The 27,840-nt window shown below is 28.3% G+C and overlaps 1 protein-coding gene across 1 annotated transcript in view; it reads left to right on the forward strand.

Moving 5' to 3' along the window:
- The window catches only part of LOC129972073 (calcitonin gene-related peptide type 1 receptor-like), a 196,548-nt gene extending 177,221 nt beyond the window's left edge, over positions 1 to 19,327 (forward strand). The window contains exons 13-16 of the mRNA XM_056086054.1: positions 7,593 to 7,678; positions 11,424 to 11,562; positions 17,919 to 17,960; positions 19,115 to 19,327. Coding sequence (XP_055942029.1) covers positions 7,593 to 7,678; positions 11,424 to 11,562; positions 17,919 to 17,960; positions 19,115 to 19,327 — 480 coding nt within the window. The remainder of the gene's footprint in view (positions 1 to 7,592; positions 7,679 to 11,423; positions 11,563 to 17,918; positions 17,961 to 19,114) is intronic.
- Positions 19,328 to 27,840: the final 8,513 nt, after the last annotated feature.

A 27,840-nucleotide genomic window follows, 5' to 3' on the forward strand; every position in this document is an offset into this window, starting at 1 on the left:
TGTATCAAGAGACGCTGGATTGGTTGATATGTTGCTGACAGCCCATTTTAGGGGTTTGTCTAAATTTTATAGTTTGCAAATTCTTACTATGTGTTTACTTCAAGATCTATGTTTGGACTACAACTGTCAGGTATATAAAGCTGCAGAACTACAGTACTAAAACCTTCATTAACAAAGTCATTAAAATATTCCAATATTTTAGTGAAGAATTCGACTAGCGCATATGAAACAAACAAAAAAAAAGTAGAGAAAAAAAACATATTTTTTTAATCATTTTGAAACTATTCTAAATAAAAATTAAAATGATTCCACATTTTATAAGATATCACTTTTTTAAATAGTGGAGTAATTTTTAAAAAATATGATGAGATTATTAAAATTATTTGGATTATTTTAATACATGGTGTTTCTTTGTAACTATCAGCTTACTTTAATCTCTATTATGCAATTAAAACGTGGAGCAATTACATAACATAGAAATTACTTGAAAGAATATTTTTTTATGTAAAATGTATCGTTTTATGAACTAAACAATGTCTTTCATGATATTCTGCTTTTCAAGAGAAATCATATAACCAAAAAATAAATCACTTCTGCCTATTTTAATTAGAAACGAAAGTTCTGTCTGTAAAACTGAGGATGAAACTTCTTTGCCCGGAGATATAAAAAATCCCACTCCCTCCACTATTTCCTCTGTTAATTTTACAAAAGTTAGAATCTTGAGGATTAGTGAATCTCATTAGAATTTCCAAATTAAGTGAAAAGTACAATGAAGTTAGGTCACAATTGTTCATCAAGCATGGATTAAAAAGCAGTTAATGCATTGAAAATGACTGTTCAGCACATAACTTCTAAGCTTCTTTAGCTAAATAAGAAGTTTTTTTTTTAATAACTGTTATTTTTCGGAGATAATTCGATTGATCATTTATCCTGAATCGTTAAGAAGCTTTTGTGAATTAAAAACTTCTACCACGAGACAACAATGTTAACTCCTCCTATAGTTTCCCCCGTATTTGAGCTGTATGGCCCATTTACAATAAAGTCTGACGTTTTCACTCTTCCTGCAATCTTCCCCGACCATTAAATTCAGATCAAATTTTCCGAACTATCTTGCATACACTTTAACTTGGATAAAGTGTTATACGAGGAGTGTACAGAAACTATGTTCCGCTAAATAATTAAAAGAAAAGGAAGTGATGATTAGAAAAACACTTTTGTTGCATAATAAAGTGCAATGCTTAGATTACTTTTACAACGTCTCGACCATTATTTTGAAACATTTATGGCAGCGGGGCACGTGCTTATCTATGCCCATATCGTAGAAAGATGCCACTTACGGTGATGGAAAAATAAATAGGAAATTTCAGAAAAATACATTGATAATGTTGTAACGATGAATCTACTGATCTCCTTAATCTTTTGCTCAAATCATCATCCATCAGATATCGCCGCCATTATCTTTCTTCATAATGAACATGTTCACACCCTTTACTGTAACATAGTTCTTATCGTCTTATCGTACTTTGTCCGTCCTCAAATGACACATATTTATCTGTAAATCTTAATTGATTTAATGATCGTAGCTTCAAGAAATCGGATGATAAAAAGTAACTCACATATAGCGGGATGTCCATTTTTTATTTATTTTTTTAATATTTGAAACGCTCAACATGCAGCAAAATACATACTCACCGATCTAAGTTGACTTTTGTTGTTTGTTAATGATACAGCAAAGTAGATAGCAAAGATTGAAAACGGATTATGGTTTCTGAATACTTTATGCAAGTAATATAAACTTTTGAAAGAGAAGTATGGGGGATTTTAGATATCCTGATGGAAATCTGCATTGGAAAAGAATCAAGCATTATTTAACTAAGTAGCATTATTTAAATTGTTTTTGATATTAATTTTCTTCCTGACATCAATATGTGCAAGATTCTATGCCACGCTATCTCCTGAAAAGTATCATGACTATACTCGAATATATTATGCATGTTTCAGAAATGCTTAATGAAAAATAGTATAAAATTTGTTTGATAAGTGAATATCGAAGTTGTTTGATGTCATTTAGTATATTTTCAAGCTTTTTTATTGAAACAACAACACCGTATTTTTTGTTATTATTATAAAAGAGTCAAATGAAAAATGCTATAAGATCGAGTCAAAAATACATGCACAAAAAGGATAATTGAGGTATATCAATCTTCTTCGAATCTCCATTAACTTAAGACGCACGATTCACTTAGGCCGTTTTTAGAAACATAAATACATTAATTAATTTCAATGAAAATAAGAAGCATTTTTAATAAAGTTTATTAAAGACGTTGAATTAATGCGAACGAATTATATATAAGCGAAATGTTCATATAAAGTTATAGGCAGTTTTAGGTGTTTTTTAAGTCTGATTGATAAACTTTGCAAAATCTAGACACCCTTTTTCACCTGAATAATGTCCTCTAATTAAAATAAAGATAGATATTTTATTAAAATTTTTATGATTTAGTAGCAGATACATTATTTTAATCATTAAATATTACGGATAAAATGCTATTAAAATTTTAATTAAGAATTTTTAAATTAAGCCAGACATACAGAGACGATCCATTTTGATAAAAGAACGTGAGATAATTACTCACTGTCAATCTTTGTTAATAAAGTAAGCAAAATAATAGAATAAAGTTACTTAAACTGCTCAACAATTAATTGCTAAAAAACCTGCTTAACTGCTAAAACTTAAACTGCTAAAAAACCTGCTTAACTGCTAAAACTTAAACTGCTAAAAATCCAATTTAATAGAATATAGATCCACATTAGCTCAACAATACAGTTGCATATATAAACTTTTACTAGTTTCACATAGTATAATAAATGATATGGAGAATAGGTCTAATTAGCCCTTTATTTGCCGAATTATTTTGCCATCAATGCTTGAACTTTATTTTTGCACCAGCAGTTAAGTTTCCTTGCAAAATAATCCCAGGAAATCCAAAAAAATTTTTAATTAATCGAAATATCTTAATTAATTTAATTAATAATTAAATATTTTTAATTTCTATTTTTAGCTTATAATAACTATTTGCTATCTGGATTACATTCTTTGCGTTCTTTTGAATATCTTCAGAAAAATAGTCATATTACGAAGATGTGAGCCAGATTTAAATGGTACTTTAAAGTACCGTCAGTAAATAAAGAGTTAAAGTAAGGGATCAAAGGATTTATCTGCTGATGAGATACACAATTCATTATTGTTAGATGTACATTTTTGCTATTGTATGATTGGGAATTTCCATTTTACTAAGACTGCTTTATATGCTTTGATCTTTCCTTTTAACTAATTATTAAACTTCAGAGCTTCTGTTAAAATCGATCTTTCAATTACGACCCCATTGTCTAGACTTGTTTCTGTAAATCTGAAATACATTTAAACTTCGTAAGCGGACTTTTGGAATATGCTTTTAATTATAATTATGATTACACTTAAATTTTTATTGAATAATTAAATCATCAAAGAAACGCATATTAGATTACATTATTATACACGAGGCTGAGTTGACGGTGATCTTCAGAACAACTTAAAATATAATTTTAGATGTCACTTGTTGGTTGCAGATACATGACCTTTATGCTATGTAGCTAATTTAATTGTAATTTACTTTTTATTAATCAGTTTGAAAATTAAATCAGCAAGTGAAACTTTTGATTTTATACAATATTTAATAGCTACACAAATGCGAATTCCTTAATTGACATTTTATCGAAAATTGTTTGATTATTTGCAATATTTTTGAATACAAGTTGATATTTATTTTGCTTTTATTTCGCACAGAAAGTTTTGCTGTTTTTTTTCAACTCAGAGAATCGAAGTTAAAGCTAAATTATTTCCCAACTCTTTCAATTTTTTTAAATAAAAATTTAAATAAAATAAAATATTTTTGTAATAATTTATACGTCGAAAAAACTCTTTTTGACACTTAATTTCATTCATACAGCAGTTGATTTCCTTCATAGAACATGTGAACTTCTTCAAAACAAGAACTTTTTTAGGAGTATATAAGCTATTTATAAACTATAACAAGTTAATTAAGTTTGTAATAATTGAAATTTATTGAAAATACAAAGATGCGAAATTGTGTGTTGATAGTTTCACTGAATCTGTTCAAAAAATATTATCTTTATTTTATTTTTTTTTCTCAAATGCTGTATCTCGAATCTTTTAAAAATTCTTAAACATATGATTGAAAATTGTAAATGTGTAATTAATTAATCTGTTTTAGTCTAAGTCCAAAAATATATTAATTTTTATTTTCAAAGATAAAATAAATTTTCAAGTCAAAGTTTTTTTTAATTATTATTATTTTAGCAATTAAGTCTTTCAAGAGGTTTTGATTTCCTCTTAAATTGAACTAACATTAAATTTACCTCTAAATTAACTGTCACCTTAACCATACATATATTTCATTGAGTTTGATTCCACTGCAGCCCTCTTCAAGAGAAATTGAATGCATAAATGCTTCTAGGATTCCGTCATCTTTAAAATGAAGGGTGATGTCATGAAAGCATAAACGAACCCTTCTGGGGTCCTTTTAGACTTCTTAAACCTAGTTAATTTCCGAGATGCGACATAAAAATCACTCAATTAATAAACATCGGGGTATATTTTCGATGTTGATTTTATTTCAAGTGGATGATTACTACTCTAGATAACTTGATGTATAAATAGTTCCTGCTTTAAATCGTTGCTTTATGAGAATGTTATATTCTTTAATTTGTGTTTCCAAAATTCTTGGCACATATTTATTTATACGTCTAATCTTATAACTTTATACGAGCAATTCTTGTATGTATAAAAATTTATTTCGTGTAGCTCGGAAACGGTTCCTTAAAAGATTCGATTTTACACGAGCCCATACACGCAGAAAAGAAACCATATTTTTATAACTAATTATAGACATGTGACTATATATCACCTGCATAAGCACATCAGAAATAGAATTGTGGCTGGGCTTCGGATTCCCAAATATTTTTCTCCAATCCCGCCTTTGGGATTTATCAAATTTCACTTATAATTTTAAACGAGGCATTTGATAGGATTTTATTTACCATTTTACAGAAAAGAAAAAAAAAAACTGCTGAACGAAACCCGGTCTCCCTGTTACTAATTGGTACTTTTCCATTTGCCGGGCGCAAATATTGCCAATTGTGAACCAAACGCTAGCCAAATCGCCAAGCGAAGCGAATGACAAACGTAAGAAATTTGGCCGAATTCTACATTTTTTGGCGATTTTCCGCTTTCGCCCGGCTAACTTAAAAGTACCTACTAATTTTCTAACAGAAATCATTATTTAAAAAACAAATTACTAATATGTCAGAATTGCATCCAAAAAAAGATCAACAATTAGAAATAGAACATAAAGAAAGAGGTTTCTTTAGAAATGGAAACATTAAAAGAAAATTCAATCTTAATTTTTGTCATCATATTAAAAAAATAATAATAATATTATTAATACTTGAAATATTTATGATTTTAAATTTGTTTTTTCTTATTATGATTTTCATCTTTCTTTCTTTACTTGATTCTTACATTTTTCTTATTTTTTACAATCTATACTTATAATAAAGCTCAATGTGTGTGTGTGTGTGTGTGTGTGTGTGTGTGTGTGTGTGTGTGTGTGGGTGTGTGTGTGTGTGTGTGTGTGTGTGTTGGCGCTCTACAGGCCAGACCGTTTGACCTACAGCTACCAAATTTGGTACATGTATACCTTGGAGGTCGGGAATGTGCACCTGGGGTTCCGTTTTTCGAATTTTTAATTATAATTTTAATTACTAATTAAAAACTAACTTTCCCGCCAAAAAATCTTCCATTTTCCCCACCGCCAACTTTTCCGCCAAAAAAATCTTCCATTTTCTCCACCGCCAAATGAGTAAGGCTTCAGTTATTTTTTCTTCCAACAGTAATGAGGCTAGGGTTAATATTTTTCGGCGGATTATTTCAAACGATTGTTTATTTTCTTAATGTTTGATGCATATAAAATTAAACATTGTTAATTAATCCATGTTTCACATTCATTCTGAAGTACTTTTGAATTAAAATAACACAGAATAAGGGAAATTAAAAATGTATAATCTGCATAGCGTTACCCCAACTGGCGTAGAAAAATTCACGCATTTGCGTTAACGTAACTGGCGAAGAGAATTCACGCATGAGCACTATGTTCTGATTGTTGCTATGACAACCGTTATCAACGGATGATTTAAATTATTTTTTAGGTTAGTTGCATGCTTTTGTAAGTAAATTGTATTTATGTTAGTTATATATTTTTTTGTATATGCTTATAGTTTTAAGTACATCGTTTTTTAAGTAGTTTTTTTAAACCTGTTTTCGACCTATTATTTTAAACGATTCATTTTATTTTCTTAAAGTTTGATGCATTTAAAATTAAACATTGTTAATGAATCGATCTGTTCATGATGAATCTGAGAAAATTTTGTTGACAAATTCTTGAGATATTACATAACTTAAGAAAGATATTCTTTAGTGCCCATAAAGTTTAAACGCTCAGTGACTCTATTATCAGTAATCATATTATTAAAAAAAAATGCTTTGTTTCAGTAAAAAATATTATTATATTAATTGCAGTTTAGTCATTTCCATTTTAATTTTAAGCATAAATTCTGCCGAAACTAACAGAAAATTAGAGAGATACATATTATGTTATGGCTGAAGGACTTTATATTATTTAGAGTGAATTACATGACTATCAAAATTTGAAGCTTTAAAATATTTTGCTGAAGAATCTATTAAAGTTGGAATAACATAAAATATTTAATTATTAAAATTTTAACGAGCATTAAGATTGGCGAACCGGCTGGTCGCCAAAGGCGGCTAGTATATTTATAAACCTAAAAATTTTTTTAAATCTTTATAAAGGGTAAATTAGGCACTTTATTCGGAAATGACTTCAAAATCTGGTTTCGAGTAGAACTTTGATCAACGTTTAATAATTATAAAGTTTAATCAAAATATTATAAATAATTTTAAAAAATATTCAGAGCATTACGGCAAAATATTTTACAAACTAAAATAGAAAATATTTTCCAATAAATAGCATTAAAAGCAAACACTACATGTCTTATGAATTATCAAATTGTATTCAGTCCATTTCCAAAATAATTTCTTTTTAGAAAACGAATTGTTAGCTAAGTCATTACTTCAAAATGATGACATTAATTAATTTAAATAAAAACGAATGAGGAGTTTGGTCAATCAGAATATCCGTTAATATATATTTCGATCATTATTCCATTAGCAATTCTCTCTTTCACAGCATGATTAAAGAGTTTTAAAATAAGACATTAAAGACTTATTAATAACACAAGCTTTTACGGCTAATATATTCTTTGAAAAATTCGGCTTTAATTATAAAAAAAAATTGATTCTCACACATAGATTTCGTTAAATACATTTTAACGACCATCGTTAATCATACTTTGAAATGTCAGCCGAACTTGATACATTTTCGTTGGAATAAATCATTTTAGTTTCCTCTCTCTAACATTACTTATCTTGGGTTTCTCCCTCTCTTTTTTTCCAGCTGAACTTTGCTTTTTTGTGCAACATCATCCGTGTCCTGGTGACGAAACTTCGTGCCACGCATACAAACGAGCCGAGTCAATTCAGGTGAGGAAATGCTTTGGATGCATACTTGGTTTTCTAGTTTGTTACAGAAGCTACAGTTTTGTCATAATGCTTTCGAGAAGGTTTATAGTCTCTCTTTTCTATAAATATAACTCAGGATATCACTCATCGTTGTGAACATTTTAAAAATCCTTTAGATAAATTTGATATATTTACACGATGCAAAATATTCTCAAAGTATTTGAAAATTGAGGTGGATCTAAAATATTTACAGACTTCAGTTCTCTAGAAAAGTATCAAATATTGTTTCTGTTCTCAAGTAATCATGAAAGGAGTATTATTTATTTAAATCCTAAAAGTTATCAGCTTTTCACGCCTTTTTAAAGTATAAAGATAAACGGGTAAGGTATAAAGATAAGCATGCGCTCTCTGTTTATAGTTCATTTTATTAATATAACAGATTCTAAAGTTTCCTCAGTTACATATAAGTAGATTTCGGTATAAATTTTAGTTATAGGACTTGAATTAAATTTTAAATTCTTTTTACACATTTTTATTTAAAATAAAGCTCACTTCTCATTTACAAACAAGGACCATATTAATAAGAAATGCTTTAGGATTAAATTTTCAAATAATTACAAATGTTTATATAAACATCGAATATTTTCTTAAATTTCTTTAACTATATTTTTTGTAAATAACAGAAAGTAATTTTTTTTACGTGCATTATGAAGTATCTAAATGTTTCAAGGACTTTAAGAGAATGAGTTAGTATTTGTCTTCACATTTACCATCACAGTAATATTTTTTTAGAATCAACCATGAATAAAATAAATTGAAATGAGATGTATAGAAAGGAGCTTAAATATGTTTCTGTTTAAAGCGTCTGAGAAGAAAGATTATTATTAAAAGGTTACAGATAAACACCATCGAAATATACTCATCATGGCTTTGAGCAGTATCGTTTGCTATTTACTGAGTTTTCTTTAAAATTCTGTGTATAACGTTTCTGAATTATAAAGCCTTTCGCGGCCTTGATTCAAGTGATGACACTTTTCTTGGCAACACAAGTTTATTACATTTTAAGGATTAAATGATCAATAACTATTTAGATATATATAATTAAATAACAACTTAACTGATTTCTCGGAGTTACCACCGGAGCTACATCTTACCAGTATCAGCCATACCCTTCAGCACAACTGTTCCTTTCTCTCGTCACTTCACTTCCTTTTAACCGTAGGGTGGGAACAGCTAAGTGGAGGTTAGAGGAATGACAAGCCTATTGATCTATATTCTAACTTCATCAGTGTGATCAATCTATAACTACTAATTCAATTTTCCAAGAATTATTGATTTCTGAAAGTGATCTTAATTACAGACATTGTTAAGTAATGGACCATAAAATTAGGATTAACATTTATCTGACAAAATGATATTTTTTGATATGTTTGGATTATTATAAAAATTCAAATATTGGAGCAATTTATTCAATTTTAGTTGATTTCTTTTTTTATCTAATCAGTCTTTTTAAGCAAACTATTTGTATTATGAAGTAAATTATTTAACCCCTTCAGGATCAGCTCTTGGAGAACGAAGCGCTCTTAAGGCCTTATCACACGGGTAAATACCGTCTACACTTTCGTGGACAGTTTTCCGTTTATACCTGAACCGGTCAAGCAGAATTTTCGTCATCGTGGACTGTTTTCAACCGGCTTGAAAGTGTAGACGATAGTGACGGAAAGATTGTTTGCAAACGAAATTCAACCAATCGTGCATGGCTTTGGTAGTGACGTAGTTGAAAAGAATGGCGCAATTGACGCCAATATGAAACTAATTTGTAAACACATTTCCGAATCACTCCTCCCACAAAAGACGACAAAAAATGTTGTATGGTCGTGTGATAAAAAATGAGTTTTGATCGACTGTATTTATGAAAAGCCAGCTATTTGGAATCCACTGAATATTCATCATTAAAGAAAAATGTTATACGAAGAAATTCATACAATAATTATCAGAAGATGAAGAGATATTGACAACTGTAAATAGTCATAAAAACCAAGAAAATTTATTTTCAGAATTAAAAAAAAAATTATTGATGTTTATGTGAACTGTCTTCTTTTTGTGAACTGTATTTGATCAGATTAAATCTTTAATTTTTTTTTAAATAACGGTATAATTTTTTAATTTCTAAAATATGTAATTAACATCTTCCATACAGTTGAAAAATTATTTAATTCTTTGCTGTTGTGAAAGTTAATAAGGATCAATTCATTTTCTTACCGCTGAAATATTGTTCAGCACATTATATAGTACATTGGAGGGAACTGCAGAAATATGAAGGATTCTGTTATTGTTTAATGCTTTAATTAATAAATAATAGTGAAGTTTTTATTTTTAAAATTAATTGCAAATCCAACTCGCAAAATCGCTTTTTTAGCATATTTCTGTGTTCAATTTGATTTTCACAATTTAATCTATGAAATACCAATACAGATATATTATGCAATTATTAGATTTTTTTTTGTACGTAAACCTGTCATTATTACTGAAAAATTAACAAAATTGATAGAACAGTAATATATCCCAGGATATAATGTATGGAATGTATGAACAGGATTCCTACTAACGAAATGTGTAAACTACAGATATTCACCAAACAGAAAAAGCGAATAAAAAGCGATATATTAGCCATAAAGTACACCTGTGTTTTAGGTTTACCATACAGCAAATCCCCACGTGACGTCACTACACACATTTTACCGTGCGCGTTTGTCTACGAAAGTGTAGACGGTATTTGCCCGTGTGATAAGGCCTTTACAAGATCGAAAGCTTCGAAGCGGAGCGTCTCCAAGGGCCTGAGCAGTTTTCGTCGTTAAGCATAATTTTACAAAAAAATTCATATCAAATCTTCATTTTAATATAATGACTTCAATTTTACAAGCAGCGTGTGTAATACACTTCTCAATATGCATTAATATAAAGATTATAAAATTATCAGAAATGAATGAAATAAGCAAAATACTCAGCTTTTAACTATACCGACGAAAACAAATATACGCAATAAAACAAAGTTATAAATACAAAAGTTGCATACTATTTCACTCTCACCCCCAGCACAGTCAGCTGAACGCATTTCCCAATAGTCTCCTAACAAAAAAAAAAGCAATTAACAGAGAGGCCAGGGTCCCTTTAAATCCCACGTACACTTTTAGAGAGTCGTTTGTTTATACCAATAAATCTATCAAATCTAAAAACGCAGAACAGAAATCAATGCCCGAAATATGAAGATCAAAAGTCATACGATTCAATTGTTAAGTATCGTCATAGCAAGCAAAATAAAATTGATCAAAAACATACAAAATACTACGTTGCGAGCCCAAAATTGCAAATCACAAATCCATTCCTACATAAACCAACAAACATTTCATCCTTTTCCCTCTCAGATAAAATATAAACAAAAACCCTGAGCGATATAAATCATGGCCCTTTAAATGCTCATTCCTCTCGAAAGAGCCGAACATGTGCTGTTGTTTACATGTTAAAATACATCGGATCAAATAAAAAAGTAAGTAAATAAAGATCAGATCCGAAAGCACATAGTGAAGGGAGAATCGCGTGATCATGGATATGTGATCATGATTCTGAAGGGGTTTAGTCATTTTGATAAAGAATCTATGGTTTAAACAAGTGAGTTATAATCTTTCATTCATTATGACTCGAAAGTCGAATTATTGATTTGGATCATGCTTGATATAATTTGGATTGTTGACCTTTTTTCTTTCAGGAAAGCAGTTCGCGCCACTCTCGTACTCGTCCCCCTGTTCGGCCTGCACTTCTTCCTAGTGCTCTACCAGCCTCAATCGGGGCAGTGCGTGACTCTCGAGGGTTACACCTTCCTCAGCTACTCTATGGATGGACTACAGGTAGGCTGCTAATTTTTAGCTATACAGAGTGATTTAAAAGTATGCAGAAAAACTTTTAGAGTAGATCAAATATTTAAAAAAAGTCATTTTTGCGATGAAACACGGAATGGCATATTAATAGGATGAATCGCTGAGGAATAGTTTGACTGATTATTAACTAAAAACAAAAGATTCTCCAGATAAACTATGCAAACACATTATGAATTGAAAATTATCGATAACTCAATAACATAACAGTATGAATAATAACAGTAACGATAAGTGATTCGTTTATTTTTCTACTTTATTTGATGTTGGTGGACGTGTTATGTGTTTCCAAATCTGTAGGCACTGCTGAACAATAACTAAAACATTTATTTGCAATAACTAATAGTTCAAATTAAAACATAATGGCAAATAATGCTGGCATCGAGGGAGAAAGAAGCCGTAGTTTCTCACTGATATTCACACTATATGTGTGACGATAAATGTAATAAACTGGTTATTATGTATAATTACCATTGATTATTCATAATGTCCAAAAGGTACATGTAATAAATTATTGAATATTAGTCAAATGTACTGGTTCGTTTATAAAATCCCCAGTTCGGAATGGAAAATGTAGTAAATTCGGATTACTTCGTGTAGCAACAAGGTCTTAATTCTAAAAAAAAAAAAAAAAAAAAAAAAAAAAAAAAAAAACTGAATATTTTCAAATAACACTAAAAATTTCGTTTTTGAGAATGAGAAGAAAGTCATGGTAGCTATTAAAATTTACAATAATAAATTGCCAATTAAATAAAATTGGCACTTTTGTACTTCACTTTCATTAGATATTTTAGAGAAAATATATTACATAATAACATCTATAATGTTTGTCATAAAGGGTATTGAAAGATTCAAAATGATCAAAACTGCTAAAAAAATAGAGTTATGGACTTTTTTAACATTTCCCGAGTTGTAGATTTTATAAAGTAACCGATAAATTTGATAAATATTCAATATTTGTCACATATACACAGGGGAGATTATGAATAATAACTGGTAATTATATATAATTGCTAGTTTATTACATTTACCGTAATATATGTACTTCTCGCTAGAGCCGGATGATGTTGACAAAGCAAGATTCAAACTAAGCAGAATCACTAGTGACAGGAGCTGGAAGAATGATTGGTGAGTGTAAGGTTCAAAGCACAAGATAACTGGTTCAAGAACCAAAACATTGTTTCATTTCCTGTTTCCTTATTTCGTAGGTTTCCCTGTTGGTAACCCTGTGCGTAGGTGATTCCATGTTCTATCCTAAAAATTATTTATTCTTGCACGCTCGTTCTAACAAAGTTTACCTAATCTTTCTCATATATGAAATACTCCTTTTCATAAACCATAAAAAATTTTACAATAACAAAATGATTAGCTTATCTACGGTATAATGGTAAATCATGGTGTTATCTGGCTTCAAGTTGTGCAAAATTTGGCCATGCCTTCATTGCTAAAGGATTTCCTTTAGCAATGAATTGCAAAAATAAAAATAAAATTATTTTAGTCAGAAAATAAACTGTAAGACGATAAATTAATAGGTTTTATATTATTGTATTTTGTTTATCAGAGAAATTCCACCCAAATACTAGATATTGTAATCCACATAATATAAAGAAGCAATAAGTTTGTTGAAAGCTTTAACAAACAATAAAAATTTCCTCTTATTTTAATCCAGTAAATTCATAATCTCTCTTTATATTAAAAAGTGACTTTTAAATGCCTGTATAACCTAAAAGTAAGATGACAATTTACAAAGAAGTATTAACATCGAAATTATTAATATGGATAATGCTGAAGGTCAATAAAATTTTTCGAAAAATGTATGTGATATTTATTAAAAATATTCTAAATATTTATTCGTTGTACTTTTAGAATAAATGATATTAAAATTATTTATTCTTTTAACTATTTTAGTAAAAAAAAAACATGTCAGTTATTTTTCTGTAGAAAATTTTCCATTGCAGTTTTGTCGCTGAAAATATAGATTTAAAGTACAAATTATTTGGATTTTATGAATACAAATATACGAATATGGACGACTAAGAAGTGAAACGGAAAAAATAATTTTATTTGCAGTTTCCATTTTGAATATTTCAGAGTGAATATTTATGCAATTCTGCTGTCATCTTTCATTTTTAATAACGTGAAAGACAAATAATAGTGAAAGAAAACTGATATAACATTTTAGCAGAGCTCGCAGTTCAAGGAGACAAATATTTGCTCCAAGTTGTCGCTCGAAGGAAAAATTTCCTTTCTCTGGGGCATCATGGGAAGAATGATTTATTTGCTCGCCTCTAAGCTTACGCAATCTCGAGATGTTTAAAACGAAATAAATTTAGTGTTTACCTAAGTGATAGCCATTAGTTCTCAAAAACATGTATTTCAATCTGCCTTTATCAAACACATGCCTGCATCCTTTATTATTTTTTATTAATTTATTAATTTTTTTAATCTAAAAATGTATTTTTTGCTTTAGATAATAATATATGACAGTAAATATTGTTTAAGTAAAACCAAATTTTAATTCCCACCTTAGGAACAATTTTTGACATAAATAATTTTCATTTTCTTTTGTTATTTTTTGTAATTTTATCGGGATAAAATCAAATGCTATTGGTTAATCAGCAATAGTCATTTTATATTTCAAAATATATATAATTCGATTAAATTTCATCTTAAATGCTTTGCCGATCGATATGGAACGTTGTAGGAGGCAGATTCGATTATCATCTTGTTTTGGGATTTCATGAGAGATGTTTAGAAATTTCTTCAAAATTCTTTGTAAAGTCAGATGTTGAGTATATCAATTAATTCTGAGATATTTTTTAAAAAATTCACCCAATTCTGAATATCTGAAACGATTTGAAATAAAACGATAGATTGAATATGTGAGAGAATTGGTGAAACTTCTGACATATGCAATCATTCTCCTACCTTCATCTTTATCAGGAAGTCAATGTGAAATCTTGGAATTATTTGAAGGGGAAAGTCGCCTTAAACATCCTCATCAGGATAAATATCAAATTACACACAAGATCTACTAACGAACACGAAGGGCTCCTCAATTGCAATCTCATTTATTTTATCCAACTGAATAAGTAGAACAATAAAAAATGTCAATACTTTGAGACAATTTGATTCTTATACTAAAAATTAGAATACACTTTCCTTTGGTTTCTTTATTTTATTAAGTTTTTTTTCTGCAATTATCCGTTGACATATTTTTTTCCTTCACTAGTTTTACATCAAAGTATCTTAAATCAATTAACAAATATTTTCTAATTATCATTTAACTACAAGTAATTAATATTTGTACGTTCTTTCATTTCTCGTGTTATTATTTTCATTTAAGTTAATGTTTTTCTTTAAGTATTTGGTGTTTTTTAACCCTTGGGCCCAGGGCTTAGTAGATAAAAAAAAATCAGCCTTCAGGCTGGAGGGCTCCAAGTTCAATGTACCATCCTCCCAAATATACACCATGTATGTGAGCTAAATTCGAAATTATGAGCCAAATGACTTCCTGTTGATGTTGGGCAGATATTTGGAGAAATGATGGATTCCAGCTCAGCTGATTAAGATTTAAAATTATGAGATCCATCTCAAAACAGCTCCACTGTTTCTTTAAATAAAGAAATATAAATAAATTAATTCTTCTTAAAATTGTATACAGCTTGCATTCGTTTTTCAATTAGGAATTTACTTTTATTTTTAAAACCAAACATGACCATATAATTTATAGTTATTCATTCTTCGAGCGAAGAAACGTTCAAACGTTCCCGGACTACTTTTCCTTCCAAGCAAGCCAGTCTGTAATGAGTGAAATAGTCAGATTCTGGATGAAGAAGCATGGAATTTTGCTAAAGGGAGATAATTATTGTTAAACAATTCTTGGCATAAGATAGTCGGATACCGGGGTCGGATGACAACTGACGCCAGAGCCCATTCCATGAGAGATATTTTGTTTATAAAGGAGCGACTCACCTTAAATGTCATCGTAGCTCACATGTCCATATAAATGTGAGGCGGAAAATTACGAAATGAAAAGATAATTAATGGCTGGAATAACGACTTCGTTCATTAACTAAGAATGGAAACTGCAACAACTGTCTCCAATTATCAATTCAGAAGGAAATATAAATACAACTGATATAAATAATAATGCACTCATTTTCTATCTAAATGTTTGTCCATTTACTATCATTTATTCATTCAGTTATACTACTTCTTTTCTACCAGTTGAATAATAATTTATAGTCCAGTCAACATATATTTCCTTTCATTAAGTATGCGATACATATATAAACCCATGAGATAAGAATATTTTGAACTTCCATTTGATATTTCTAATTCATTACGTATAATCTATTCTTACGTAATGCAGAATAATTTGCTTTAAATCTTCTCTTTGTTTGGCAAAGTAAATATTTTATCATTCTAAAAGGAAGATGTCTTCGAAAATGTGGTGTGTATTGATTTTCACCCGAAATTCTATTTTTACATACTAAATTAAAAGTGAAATTTTCTTCAAAATTATAGAAAAAAGTAATTTTTTGAAAAGTGAATTTTTGTTTTCATTAAAAATACCATTCATTTGGATATTTTTTTTTTAATTAAGAAAAATTATCCGTGGCAAGAATTTTTTTCTTAAGTATCTTAATTCTTTTATTTAGTGATATAAATTATTATTCTTTCAAATTATAACAATACAATTAACAAATAGTTGCTCTAATTAATATAAAATAATTATCAGATAAATTGTCCAATCATCTCATGTTAGAAATAATTTTTTAAAGTATTAGAATGGAAATGTGAATCTTATTTCAAAAGCAAGTCAGTCTCGATATTTATAAAAATTATCCATGCATAATGCAAGATAAAATGTTCATTTGTTATAATAAGAAAATGTTTGGTTTCTAATATAAGATAAAAAATTATGACTCTTATAATTATTAATTAACTTATAAAATTTGAGACTGGTGACATTAAAAAAAAAACACTTCATTACACAATTTTTTTAGACTCTATATGTAAAGTATTCATTTGTTTTGAGTATATTAAAACACAAACAAAACTAAGCTAAAAAGCTTACTTAGAACAAAGGGTGATTATATTTGAATAAAGAATTTGCGATTCTTGATATTTTAATATTTAATATGCGGGTATTTTCTAAAGAGTAAAAACTGAAGAATATATTTTAAAACCCTAATCTTTTTAATTGTTTTTGGAAATTTCCGATCTTAAAAAATAAGAAGTCGAAACAACGATATAAAAAAGCTATATCTGCCTTAGAGTTTTATATTGATTATAAATTTCTATTAAAATTCATTAATGCATTTACTTTGCCTAAAATTTAAGACCAACCGAAAATTCAGTCATTCTGTAAAGTTAATTCTATAAAGTATGCTCTTTTTGTAAAGTTAAATTTAAGCCTCGCTTATACAAAACACAAGAAGCATATAAATCTTTTTTTTTTTTTGCCATTATTTGATATAATAAATTTTCCCCGCAATTTTGATTCATAAATTAATCAAATATTATTATAAATTAATCAATCAATAAATTAATCAATTTATTATATTCGATATAATAAATCCCCCCCCAATATTTTGACATTTTCTTCTTTTTTTGTGTCAAATATTTAAATCTCCCTTCTTTTAAATAGATGCCGCGGTTCTTCATATTCTCATCTCATAACGATGAAAAATATGCATCCATAAAAGTAATTACATTCTCGTCTACGCCTTCTGACCATGCTGGACATTTGAAAGTCCCCACAAATATATATGAGATCATGTTTGAACCCCCCCCCCACAAACATACACAAATAAGAGCATCACTTATTGTCCTTTTGCATATTTAAATAAAAAGCTTCTAAACTCCCGAAACTGTTCAAACCGTTATCAGATCGCTCTTTTAAAAGCTGAAGGAAATGATCCTTTATCCCTTATGTTACGATCTGTTATCTTACCGATTTAATATTAAATCTAACCCTTTCAGGTAGAAGATATAAAGATAGCTTCAGTATGTTTAAAGATGAAACAGATAGTTCCTTATGAAAGGAGGATAAATCTAAACTCTTCTTCTTTATAATATCTATACTTGCTGAAAAACCTTTAAATAAGAAAGGTAAAAATTGCAAATTAAAAAAATGAGATAGTTTGATTGTAAATAGAATGTTATTTTTCTTATAATTTTTTTTTTATTTCACGTATTAACATAGTTTAATGACAGACATACCGTTTTTATACATCTGTTTCCTTGAAAATGGGAAATATATACAAATTGTTTTCCTTGTTAACTGCACCGTTTTTCCATTTATTCATATTTTTTTTCAGGGTTTCTTGGTTTCCTTGATATTTTGCTACCTGAATGGAGAAGTAAGTACAATTTTTTTTGTCTTAGATATCTTGTATATAAACAGTCTTCGCATAATTTCAAAGAGACATTTAACTTTAAAATTTTAAAAACTTCAGCTCTTTAAAAGTCATATTTTGAAAAAAAACCCATCATTCCTCGTAACTTGTTATCTTCGTAATTATTGCAGTTTACTAGCTAAATATTTTTTTAAAAAATTTTCCATGACGTCATATTTTCAATGAGAGATTCTAGAATTTTTAAAAAACATTTCACTCCATTCGTTCTTTTTATGATTTCGTAGATTTCACTTTTTATAATTTGATTCCTGTAGGATATATTTAAAGTGCAAAATGTAAACTTTAAGGAGCTTCTAATATTTTTACAGTTCAGCTATCAAACGTTTTAATTTTATTGTGATCAAGCAAAATGGAGTAAAATATTTAAACGAAACTGCATATAAGAAACGTTTGTTCATAGATTAGCTGTTATTAATGAAAACTTAACATTTTTCTAAAATATTCTTGAAAGAAAGCTTTTAGCCTTTAAATGACTTTCAGTTGAAATCTCAAGTAATATTTTTAAAAGAGGAATATGATGAAGAATCAAAAAATTACTTCTCATTTTTGAGAGAGTTTCGAAAATAGGATTTGTTTTAATTTTCAATCAATCCCTGGATTATCTTCCTTGTTTTCTTTCTAAGCACTCTGTCTGGCCATAACTCCTTACGGTATGATAGAAATGGAAAATGTAGCAGGATGACCCCACAAATTTCTTATTGGAAAAAATTCTTATTTCAGTTATCACAATTATAGTAGAAAGTGTTCTGTGGGGGTAAATACTTTAGTAAATATACTAGAAAATTTTATAGATATTTCATTTTATTTTATGTACATAATATCCATGCAAACAGAACATTTACTGAATTAGTAAATAATTAGGAATTAATATTCCTGTTGAATTTATTTGCATCTCTTTTACTATCTGACGGACCGTTTCACTCTTCTGCCATATGCAGTCCAGTCCACCAATTAATTGGCAGTTTTTTGCCAAAAATTTAAAGTTTAAAAGTTTTTGTCTTTCTGAGTGAGACGCACAGTTGAGGGAATACAGAGGGTTTTGAGAAGACTTTCTCAAAGTGTTGACTTCTTGGTCATTAAAAAAGTATCTAATGTAGGGGAAGTTGAGGAGGCCATTGAGCAGTCTTGACCACCAGTGGCTTAGAGCCACCCGTCTCAAAGATGATGCCAGTTCGGCGAATTTGTTTGTAATATGGATGGGTTATGATAAAGACAGCAGTAGGCCACAAACAATCCTGTCGATACTGCCTCGTTCAGAGATGATGGGGAGGGACTGTATACAAGAGGAAGAGGAGAAGTCCACCAAATGAAATGGTATGAATAAATGATAATGAAAGAAAACAAGAAGAGTAACAAAAAAAAAAAAACGTGTCTTGAAAAAAGGGAAAGCACTTCTCTGCCTTCTCATCCAAATCCTAGTAATTCGAAATCAATTGAGTTTCCTTTTTGCTTGAAAATCTAAGAATAAAATAATCTCTTAAAATTCATAATCACTTTAATTTTAAATTCTTTCTTAAATGAATGGTGATATTGAATGCTTCTGGTGCTGAAATGCAGCATAAGTTTTATAGTAAATAAGTATATAAGTTCTGAAGAAGCATTAGTGTTTTTAAAAAACTAATGCTCATTTTTCATTGAAGTGCTTTATAGAGCGTGGGAGTTATTGGACAGGAAACTATGGATACTAATAAAAAACAAAGAAATAGGGAAAAACTGAGACAAACGGGCAATGACGGCAGAAACACTTTTCTCAAATTATATGTTAGAAAGAAACAGAGTAGAAGTGAGTGAAGTATGAACAAAAGATAGTTTTGGAAGGGTATAATTCTTCTTGGAACACAACTAGAAGGGGAGCGGAGTACCTCATTCTTATAAAAGAAAAAAATATCACTTAGAGGAGACAAAAATATGGCGTGCAAAAAAAACTCTTTTTACTACAGAATATATGGAATTGATAATCAATAAAAGCTTATTCGTGAAAAACAAATGCAACAATAAGAAAAAAGACAAAAGTGTTTTTGAAGAAAATTGCCCGAATAAATTTAAAGGATTGATCTCTGCTCTACAACACATTATAAATACAAAACAATATTTAGATAGGAATTAGCTTTACAGTAAATGAAGACAAATCATTGAATAAAAAATTTTTGAGAATATGACTTCTTCTTTGTTTTCAGTGATAATTTGAGATAATCTTTTAGTATTTTAAATTATAACAATAAATTTGGATTTAAATTTATATTTCAACTTATTATATTCCTACTTTGCGTTTCTGTTAAACTTATGAATATTGTTTATATCACTTTATTGAAACTAATTGCTTGGTACATTTTATGTAAATAAGAATTCTGCTAGCATAAAATGCCGTTTAAACATGATTTACAGGATTTTGAATACCTGTAAGGGGACTATCGGAATAATAGAAAGTAATATCAAATTCTATTCACATCTTCTGAATATTTTTTACAGGTTTTGAACCATTTTGAGATAATAAGAAAACAGTATCTTACCTATCTGAAATGTTCTTCCGGATTCATACTCGAATCATTTGTTGGTCAAACCATTCGAATTACTCCTTTATCGTTCGAATACTTCCTCTGTCATTACCAGAAATTGTCTTCTATAACATGATAGTCTATTTAGGGAACAAGGCGCATGGTAGCTTGCTGTTAGCAAAACACGTCCCTTACTCGTATTATCATAAGATATTTCAGATATCTCGACGATATTCTTTGATATTCTGAATATCGGCCAATTTTATCGGGACATCATGACAATGTTCTTGGGCGTTGTGTGCTAACGGGATCCTGTCACAAGTTCCGCAAAAAAACAAACCCACAACATGGAATCTATTTCGGGTTGTTTGAATTAAATTCTTGATATCAGTAGCGGCATCATTATATTGTTGCTGAAAAGTAACAAGAGATTTTGGTTTCTTATGTTTTTTGGCGTTAAATATTAATCTTCATTTTTCGATGTCCCTCGTCTACAGTGTTGGCTTGACATTAGAAATGCATTCCAGACAACATAAAACAATTCTTGATACTAAAAATCACATTTAGTTATTTTTCCTGCAGTTTTCGGTACTACAAATTGTGTGTGTAGACTGCTTAATACATTAAAAAAACTTTTTTTAGATATTACAGTAGATAGATAGATATAAAGAATTAGATAGATTATATATAAAGAAATGTTATAAATGAGTTTTGACCATTTCTTTTCAGAATTTTATATTAAACAATCTGAAATCGAAATTCACAAGCTGGCAGTTTGTTTTTTTAAAATACGAAACTTTATTAATCTTTCGAGGTTTTCATAAATTTCATTTAATTTTAATTGATAAAAACTTTCATTGAATGGTAGGTAAAATGGGAGCAAATGAAAAATGAATATTTGAAGTCAGAGACAGCAATCCATCAAACTGCTATTGAACCAGCTATAGCCTATTGTATCTGATTTTACTGTAATTTTTAATGAACTCTAAATAGATAATTTATTTCTTGGGCAGAATTTACACACAGCAGAATATAATTTAAAATCTATAAATAAAAAATTGAAGCCTATTATATTGTTCTTGTACGAAAAAAAATCGTACTATATTACCTCTAATTACTCAGTTGCAAATAAATTTGCGATTTGTAACAAAATTGTACTTAATGGAAATTTAAATTTTTTTTAAGTCCTCGGTAATCAAAAAATTCTATAAAATTCTTATCTACAAGTAATCATATTTATCTTTTAGATATATTTTTAATAACAGAAAATTTATAATTTGCTAGAAACTGGCATTTTTGATGTTATAATCAAATGGCAAATCTATCCATCTTGCAAATGACAAATGGCAAATTTATCCATCTTGCAAATGACAAATGGCAAATTTATCCCCTTTGCAATTATTTCCAGTTTTCATGCTCACAGATAAATTTGCAAAGTTCCAAAAATTTTGCTTTGTTTTTGGAAATCCAAAAAGTTAAGATTCATCAACATTGGGATGAAGAATTTTTTTCCAAGATAGCAAGATTTTTCATTCAGATTTCGTATGTAAGAAGACAAGAAAAAGGACGATTTCTAAAATTTTCTTACTTTCTGATAATGGTGCCCAGATTACTAATGAGCTAAATACTATCAGCCGATGGAAGCAATTTTCTGAAGCAGAGTTCCACCAGATGAACAATCTAGAGTGTCTAGACTCTTCATTAGAGTGTCTAGGTGTCAGAAGCTCACAAATCAATCCATATTATTATTTTGTTTTGTCGCCAGCATTCATCACTAACACATAGTTTTTCGTTAATGAAAAAATGAATTTAATTATAATTAAATAAAAAACTCTGTTTTGATATAATGAATTCACTTATATCAGGATATGTGATGCAATAAAATTAAGTGGTTTTGAAACTTCCGTTAAAAAAGTTTTAAAAAAAAAGCGATTCAAATAAAATACGTGCTGCCATCTATTTGTTAATAAAATAACAAAAAGTTCATAATTACAACCAATTTGTTGCGGCTGAATCTCATGTCGTCTTATGTAAATCAATCTCATTAAAAAATTTAAATTATCTATGAAATACTTGCTAATAAAGTATTTCATAAAAGCGCTTACTTTTAAGGGGAACTGTAATAAAATTTAACCATGATAATATAAAAATGCATATATTGTGACTAAATATGACCAAAAAATTTTACGATAGATGGATTATACATGTAATAAAGCACTTAGCGTATAAACGCAAAAAAAATGGAGAAAAAATCTTAAATATCATCCAATGTTTAGTGAAATAAATTTGCAACTAGACTATATATAGAGCTAAATAGTATATTTCCATTTAAACATATGAATAATTTAAATGTCATAATAACGTAACACATAATATTTTTTAATGAAGAACGACGATTTATTGAGAAAAATCTCTAATATTTCCCGAAATTTAGAGTAATTATTTTTAATAATTTATTGAATGCAATTATTATATAATAATTATATTCATTGAATTATTATTAATTTATTGAATGCAATTATTATATAATAATTATATTCATTGAATTATTATTAATTTATTGAATGCAGTAATTATTTAATATTTATTGAATTTAAACATTTAAGAATAATGTTTATTTAATTCTGATAGTTATCTGTATGAATTTATATAGATGATGACTTCAATATACTTTCTGGAAAATTCAAACATCTATTATGACTGTTAAGTATTGAGAAAAAAAAAAATATAACAACCTGAATAGAAATGGATGTTTTCTTCTATATAATCATGTTGGAAACAATCTTATGAGCTTTAACATTCGTCTCTTTTGCTCTTTATTTCCACTTAAGTTTGAAAATTTATAAATTTTTTTCTATGTTCTATAAAATCATTTGTAAAACTAGCTTCCATATATTTTTTAACAATAATGTGGCGCTTGCAAAAAATAATTATAAAGCTTTTTTGAGTCCTAAACAAATCTTTCTCTCTTTTTCTCTTCCTCTTTTACACTAGTGCAAATTAAGGATTTCAAAGTCTAATAGAGTTTTATTAGAAATAAAGCTTTGCGAGTAAATTAAATCCACGACAAAGACAAAAATTGTTTTTAGCTCGAATGTCAGTAATCAAAAGCAACTTTCTCCCTCGTGTAGACATATTGAATACCGCAATATTGTTGAACATTGCGAAATTTAATGAATCTGGCAGAATGTCAAATAATACAATTTGAGGATATTTAACTTGTCCAAATAAATTTGTTATGATTTTGATATTCTTCTGACAGGCTTATTTGGATTGGATTGAAGCGATTCGGTGCTGTTTTGTGGAATGCAATCCACTTTGTGAAAGCAAATTTAATGTGGCCTTTCTTGACATTCATAACCGTATAAAATAAAAGTTTAATTATGGTACTTGAAATAGAAGTAACCTGGCTAAATATTTTATGAAACTGATAAATAAATTTTGAAAATTATTCCCAAATGTCTTCTTATTTTATTTTATATTTTTACATTTCAGGAGATTTGAGTGACTCCATCGGCTAACTCGAATTCAAATCAAAATATTTCATTGCTTCATTTATATTTTTAGTTGAATGCTAATTTATTTTTCAAAATGAATTTAAAATTCAAAAATTATATTTAATAATAATGGGTTTTGCTTTCAAAAAAGGAGAAAAGTTATTTAGAAAAAAAAACCATTTCAAGACAAGAAAGTTGATACAAAGGTTATACATGAGTTTCGTAAGATTTCACACTGAAGATTTAAATGATGAGCTTTGACGAGCGAAAGAAGTTCATATTCGCCATCTTTTTTTTATCAGATATGAAAATTCGCATCATTTAAAACATTTTAAAGCGAGAAAATACGTCATTCATATCAATATTTTTTCAACTATGAAAGTGCTAAGAAATCGTGAGAATCATTTGTTTGTGAATCGAAAAAAAATATAAATTGTACACAACGGACAATTTTCTCTTAAAGCAATATCCATAGTAAAAAATTGTAGAATAAATCAAAATTAGCAAAACTACTATTAATATATTTTATAGATTCCAATACATAAAAAATAAGAGAATTTCTTAATTAAAAATTTTATTAAAAAAGCATTAAAAATTTCAGTTCACTAGCTAAAAGTTTTCATAATTTTAGAATTATATTTTCAATTTAAAAAAGTCTCTTTGGGTCTTTTGATGAAACACTTTAAATGTCTAAGACTTGAATAAAATTGCCAAGTAAACTTAAAAAAAAAATTGGTTTGATATTCTCTTTTAAAAATTCTTATGTAATACAAATCAATTTTTTTTAATTACATCATTTCAGAAGTTAATTTTTTTTATCCTTCTGCTTGATTTAAAATTATACTGGAAATGTGAAACAAAGTTTGAATATTTTATTAATAGCATGCAATCTAAAAATATTCATATTTTCATTTAGAATGTTCCTGTTTTTACTTTTAAACAATTTTATCTCATTCGACTTGTTTCATGCTTATATCAATACAGTTTTGTATCCGACTCATTGTCATTCAATCACTGATTTCTTAATATTTCGAAATTTTTCATACGTTTCTTCTCTCGATAGCAATACCCTAAATAAAAAAACCTTCTGATCTTAGTTTCTCGGTTAATGGCTTATCTTATTTAAAACTTGATTCGGTAAGGGCGATAGGTCGTGGAGGAAATTTGGGAAAAAATATTTTTAGATTCCATGATTTTAATAAAAATAAATGGAGGATTAAAAATAGAAAAGATATACAGGAAGTTTGTTTTTGAAGCTTATTTTGTTTAAATCAATGAACGTGAAAATATATTATTTTAAACTCTACGAGCATGAGATAAAGAAAATTTGTACAGAAGTCCGTTTTTTATTTCCATAAGTGCGATTGAGGAAGAATCATATTTCATAGGTATTTAACCATAAATTCTGTCTTCTTCCCTCCCCCTCCCTTTAAGCTATCTGTTGATTAAATATGCTTAGTATTAAAAGACAATACGGACATTATTTGAAATAGAATGGACTCATAACTCCCACCCATATATAACGTGAATTCGCTAAACGTTAAAAAGTAATTGGCACTAATATTTGTAGTGTGTACCTCTCTTCTACCTAGAATCAGAATTTGGTTACTGAAACGGCTGTGCCGACAAGGAGAATCCTTTTATTTTTATGCATTAATAAATAATGCATATTGATTTTAAACATATTATACAACCTAACATTACATTACAATCATGTTATCCTAGATAAAAAAAAAGTTTTAAAAAAGTAGAAAATAAATAAATAAAACAAAATTTAAAAATGCACACTTAAAAACTATTTTACGCTATTTATTTATTTAATAATAAATCGATTATATTATTAATAAGCAAATCGATAGTTATGGGAACATATGAAAGATATTTATAAGATAGAAAAAAGAACTTTAATTTCGCTTTGTGAAGAAAATTGCAAATCATCAGAGGCACTGTCTTTTGGAATTAGCTCTCGTAACTATAGAGGAGATAATGTTAGTATTTTCGAGGAGATGGAGAATTATTGATTAATAGTCTAGCAGGAAAAAGTGACCATGGTGATGCATGGGTCAACCTACAGACCGTTCTCCATTAAGTGTGAGATAATTTTTTTCATAGATTTTTGAATTTTTGTTTAGAAATGAAAATGAATTCACTTACCCGCTGTTTATCGGTGAAAATTGAAGTGGAGAGTTTAAAAAAATAACTCACTAGTAATATGCGATGTTAAAATTCAGAGACAAGATTGAAGGAGTAGATATTCATTCGATAATGCATGTATCTTTTAATGTGATTTCTTATTACGAGAAAAGCATTCCTCACGTTATACAAAAGCTATTATATTTAAATTTAAAATATAACTGTAGAAAGAAACGTTACTTTTTTAAATAAATAATTTTAATTTGCATTTATATAACGAATAAATCTTCATTATAAATTCTACTTGAAGGCATAGAAATTAGACGCATCTATTAAATTTCTCCGAAATTGAAATAACAAATATACTTGAAATTTAAAAGACGCACCTTCAATATTTTTAATACTATTGCTAGAGTCACCAACAATTCTGATATTTCAATCTCGATTTTCCTTGCGTCATTAATACAATAATAACTTCAGACTGACGAATAGGTTGATATTTTATTGCAGTCAAAAGTAACTTTTTTCTGTGAAAAAATAATAATTTTTTTAAAAAAAAAATTTGAATAGTCAAATTGATTAAGTTATATATTACAAAAACCTTTACATTTTCTTCTACTTTTTTATTTTAAATAATCATTTTCCTTTGTGAATTTTTTAATATTGGAACCAAAAATCCATTTTAAAATAGCACACATGTGGCGGACAAGCTGATGAATGGCATTTAAACAAGTGAAAAATAAACAATCAAGAAATTCATTTTGCTTCTATGAGAATCCTTTTACAAATTTAATTTTAGTTGTTAGCATTTAAGTTCATAAGAATACCATTTTTATACACACTTTTATTTAATCAGTTAAATTTTCTGATATTTTCCGAAAATGAGCATCTAAATAGTTGTCTTGCATTTATTTCTTATGAGCAAAAAATAAATTTTGAACATATGTATATTACCGATGACAATGTAATATTTTAATTTCAGTATTTATTTCTAAATTAATCTCGATCAATGTAATCAAATTTTGGCTGTACACTTGTGACGCAGCTCTGCTGGGATATCAAAAAAAAAAAAATAATCTAGGTAAAGAATTGAGAATCAAGCACTAAAAAGTATACAATAATTTAAGTAAAAAAAAAATTGGTACACTAATCAAAGTGTATTTTTAAAAGCTGTTTACATTAAATTTTCTAGACAGACCTATTTTTAAAAGAGTGGGTTGCAAATGGATGAACTCAGGATTCTATTACTAATTAAACTGCCATAAAAGTTACATGATTATCATCTATTAATTAATTTGAGTGGTATAAATGCAAATGTTAGACATTTCAAATATATCCTACACTATTTTCTGTTACAAATATCTACATTTGTAGTAACTTTGAAGAAGCGTTTTATGCCCTTTTTTTTATTTGAAGAATATATATTTGCCCAAGAGATACAGACACTGTGCACACACTACTGGTTGTCTGATTCAAAGAACGATATATCGATCAAAATAATTCCTGCGTGCTTGCGCAAGAATTAGGTCCATTATATCGGTAGCTCGAAATTTTTTTCGGTAAGCATTGACTCCTATTGGCTGAAGGGAGAAGACATGTGATGTCTCATAGTATTTTTCTTTCAGCTCTGAATCGAAGAAAAACATCAATATTCGAAATAAAACACGCCCCAACAAATGAATTAATTGATCAATAAGA

Source organism: Argiope bruennichi, chromosome 6 (assembly GCF_947563725.1).
Source record: "Argiope bruennichi chromosome 6, qqArgBrue1.1, whole genome shotgun sequence".
NCBI classification, from domain to species: domain Eukaryota; kingdom Metazoa; phylum Arthropoda; class Arachnida; order Araneae; family Araneidae; genus Argiope; species Argiope bruennichi.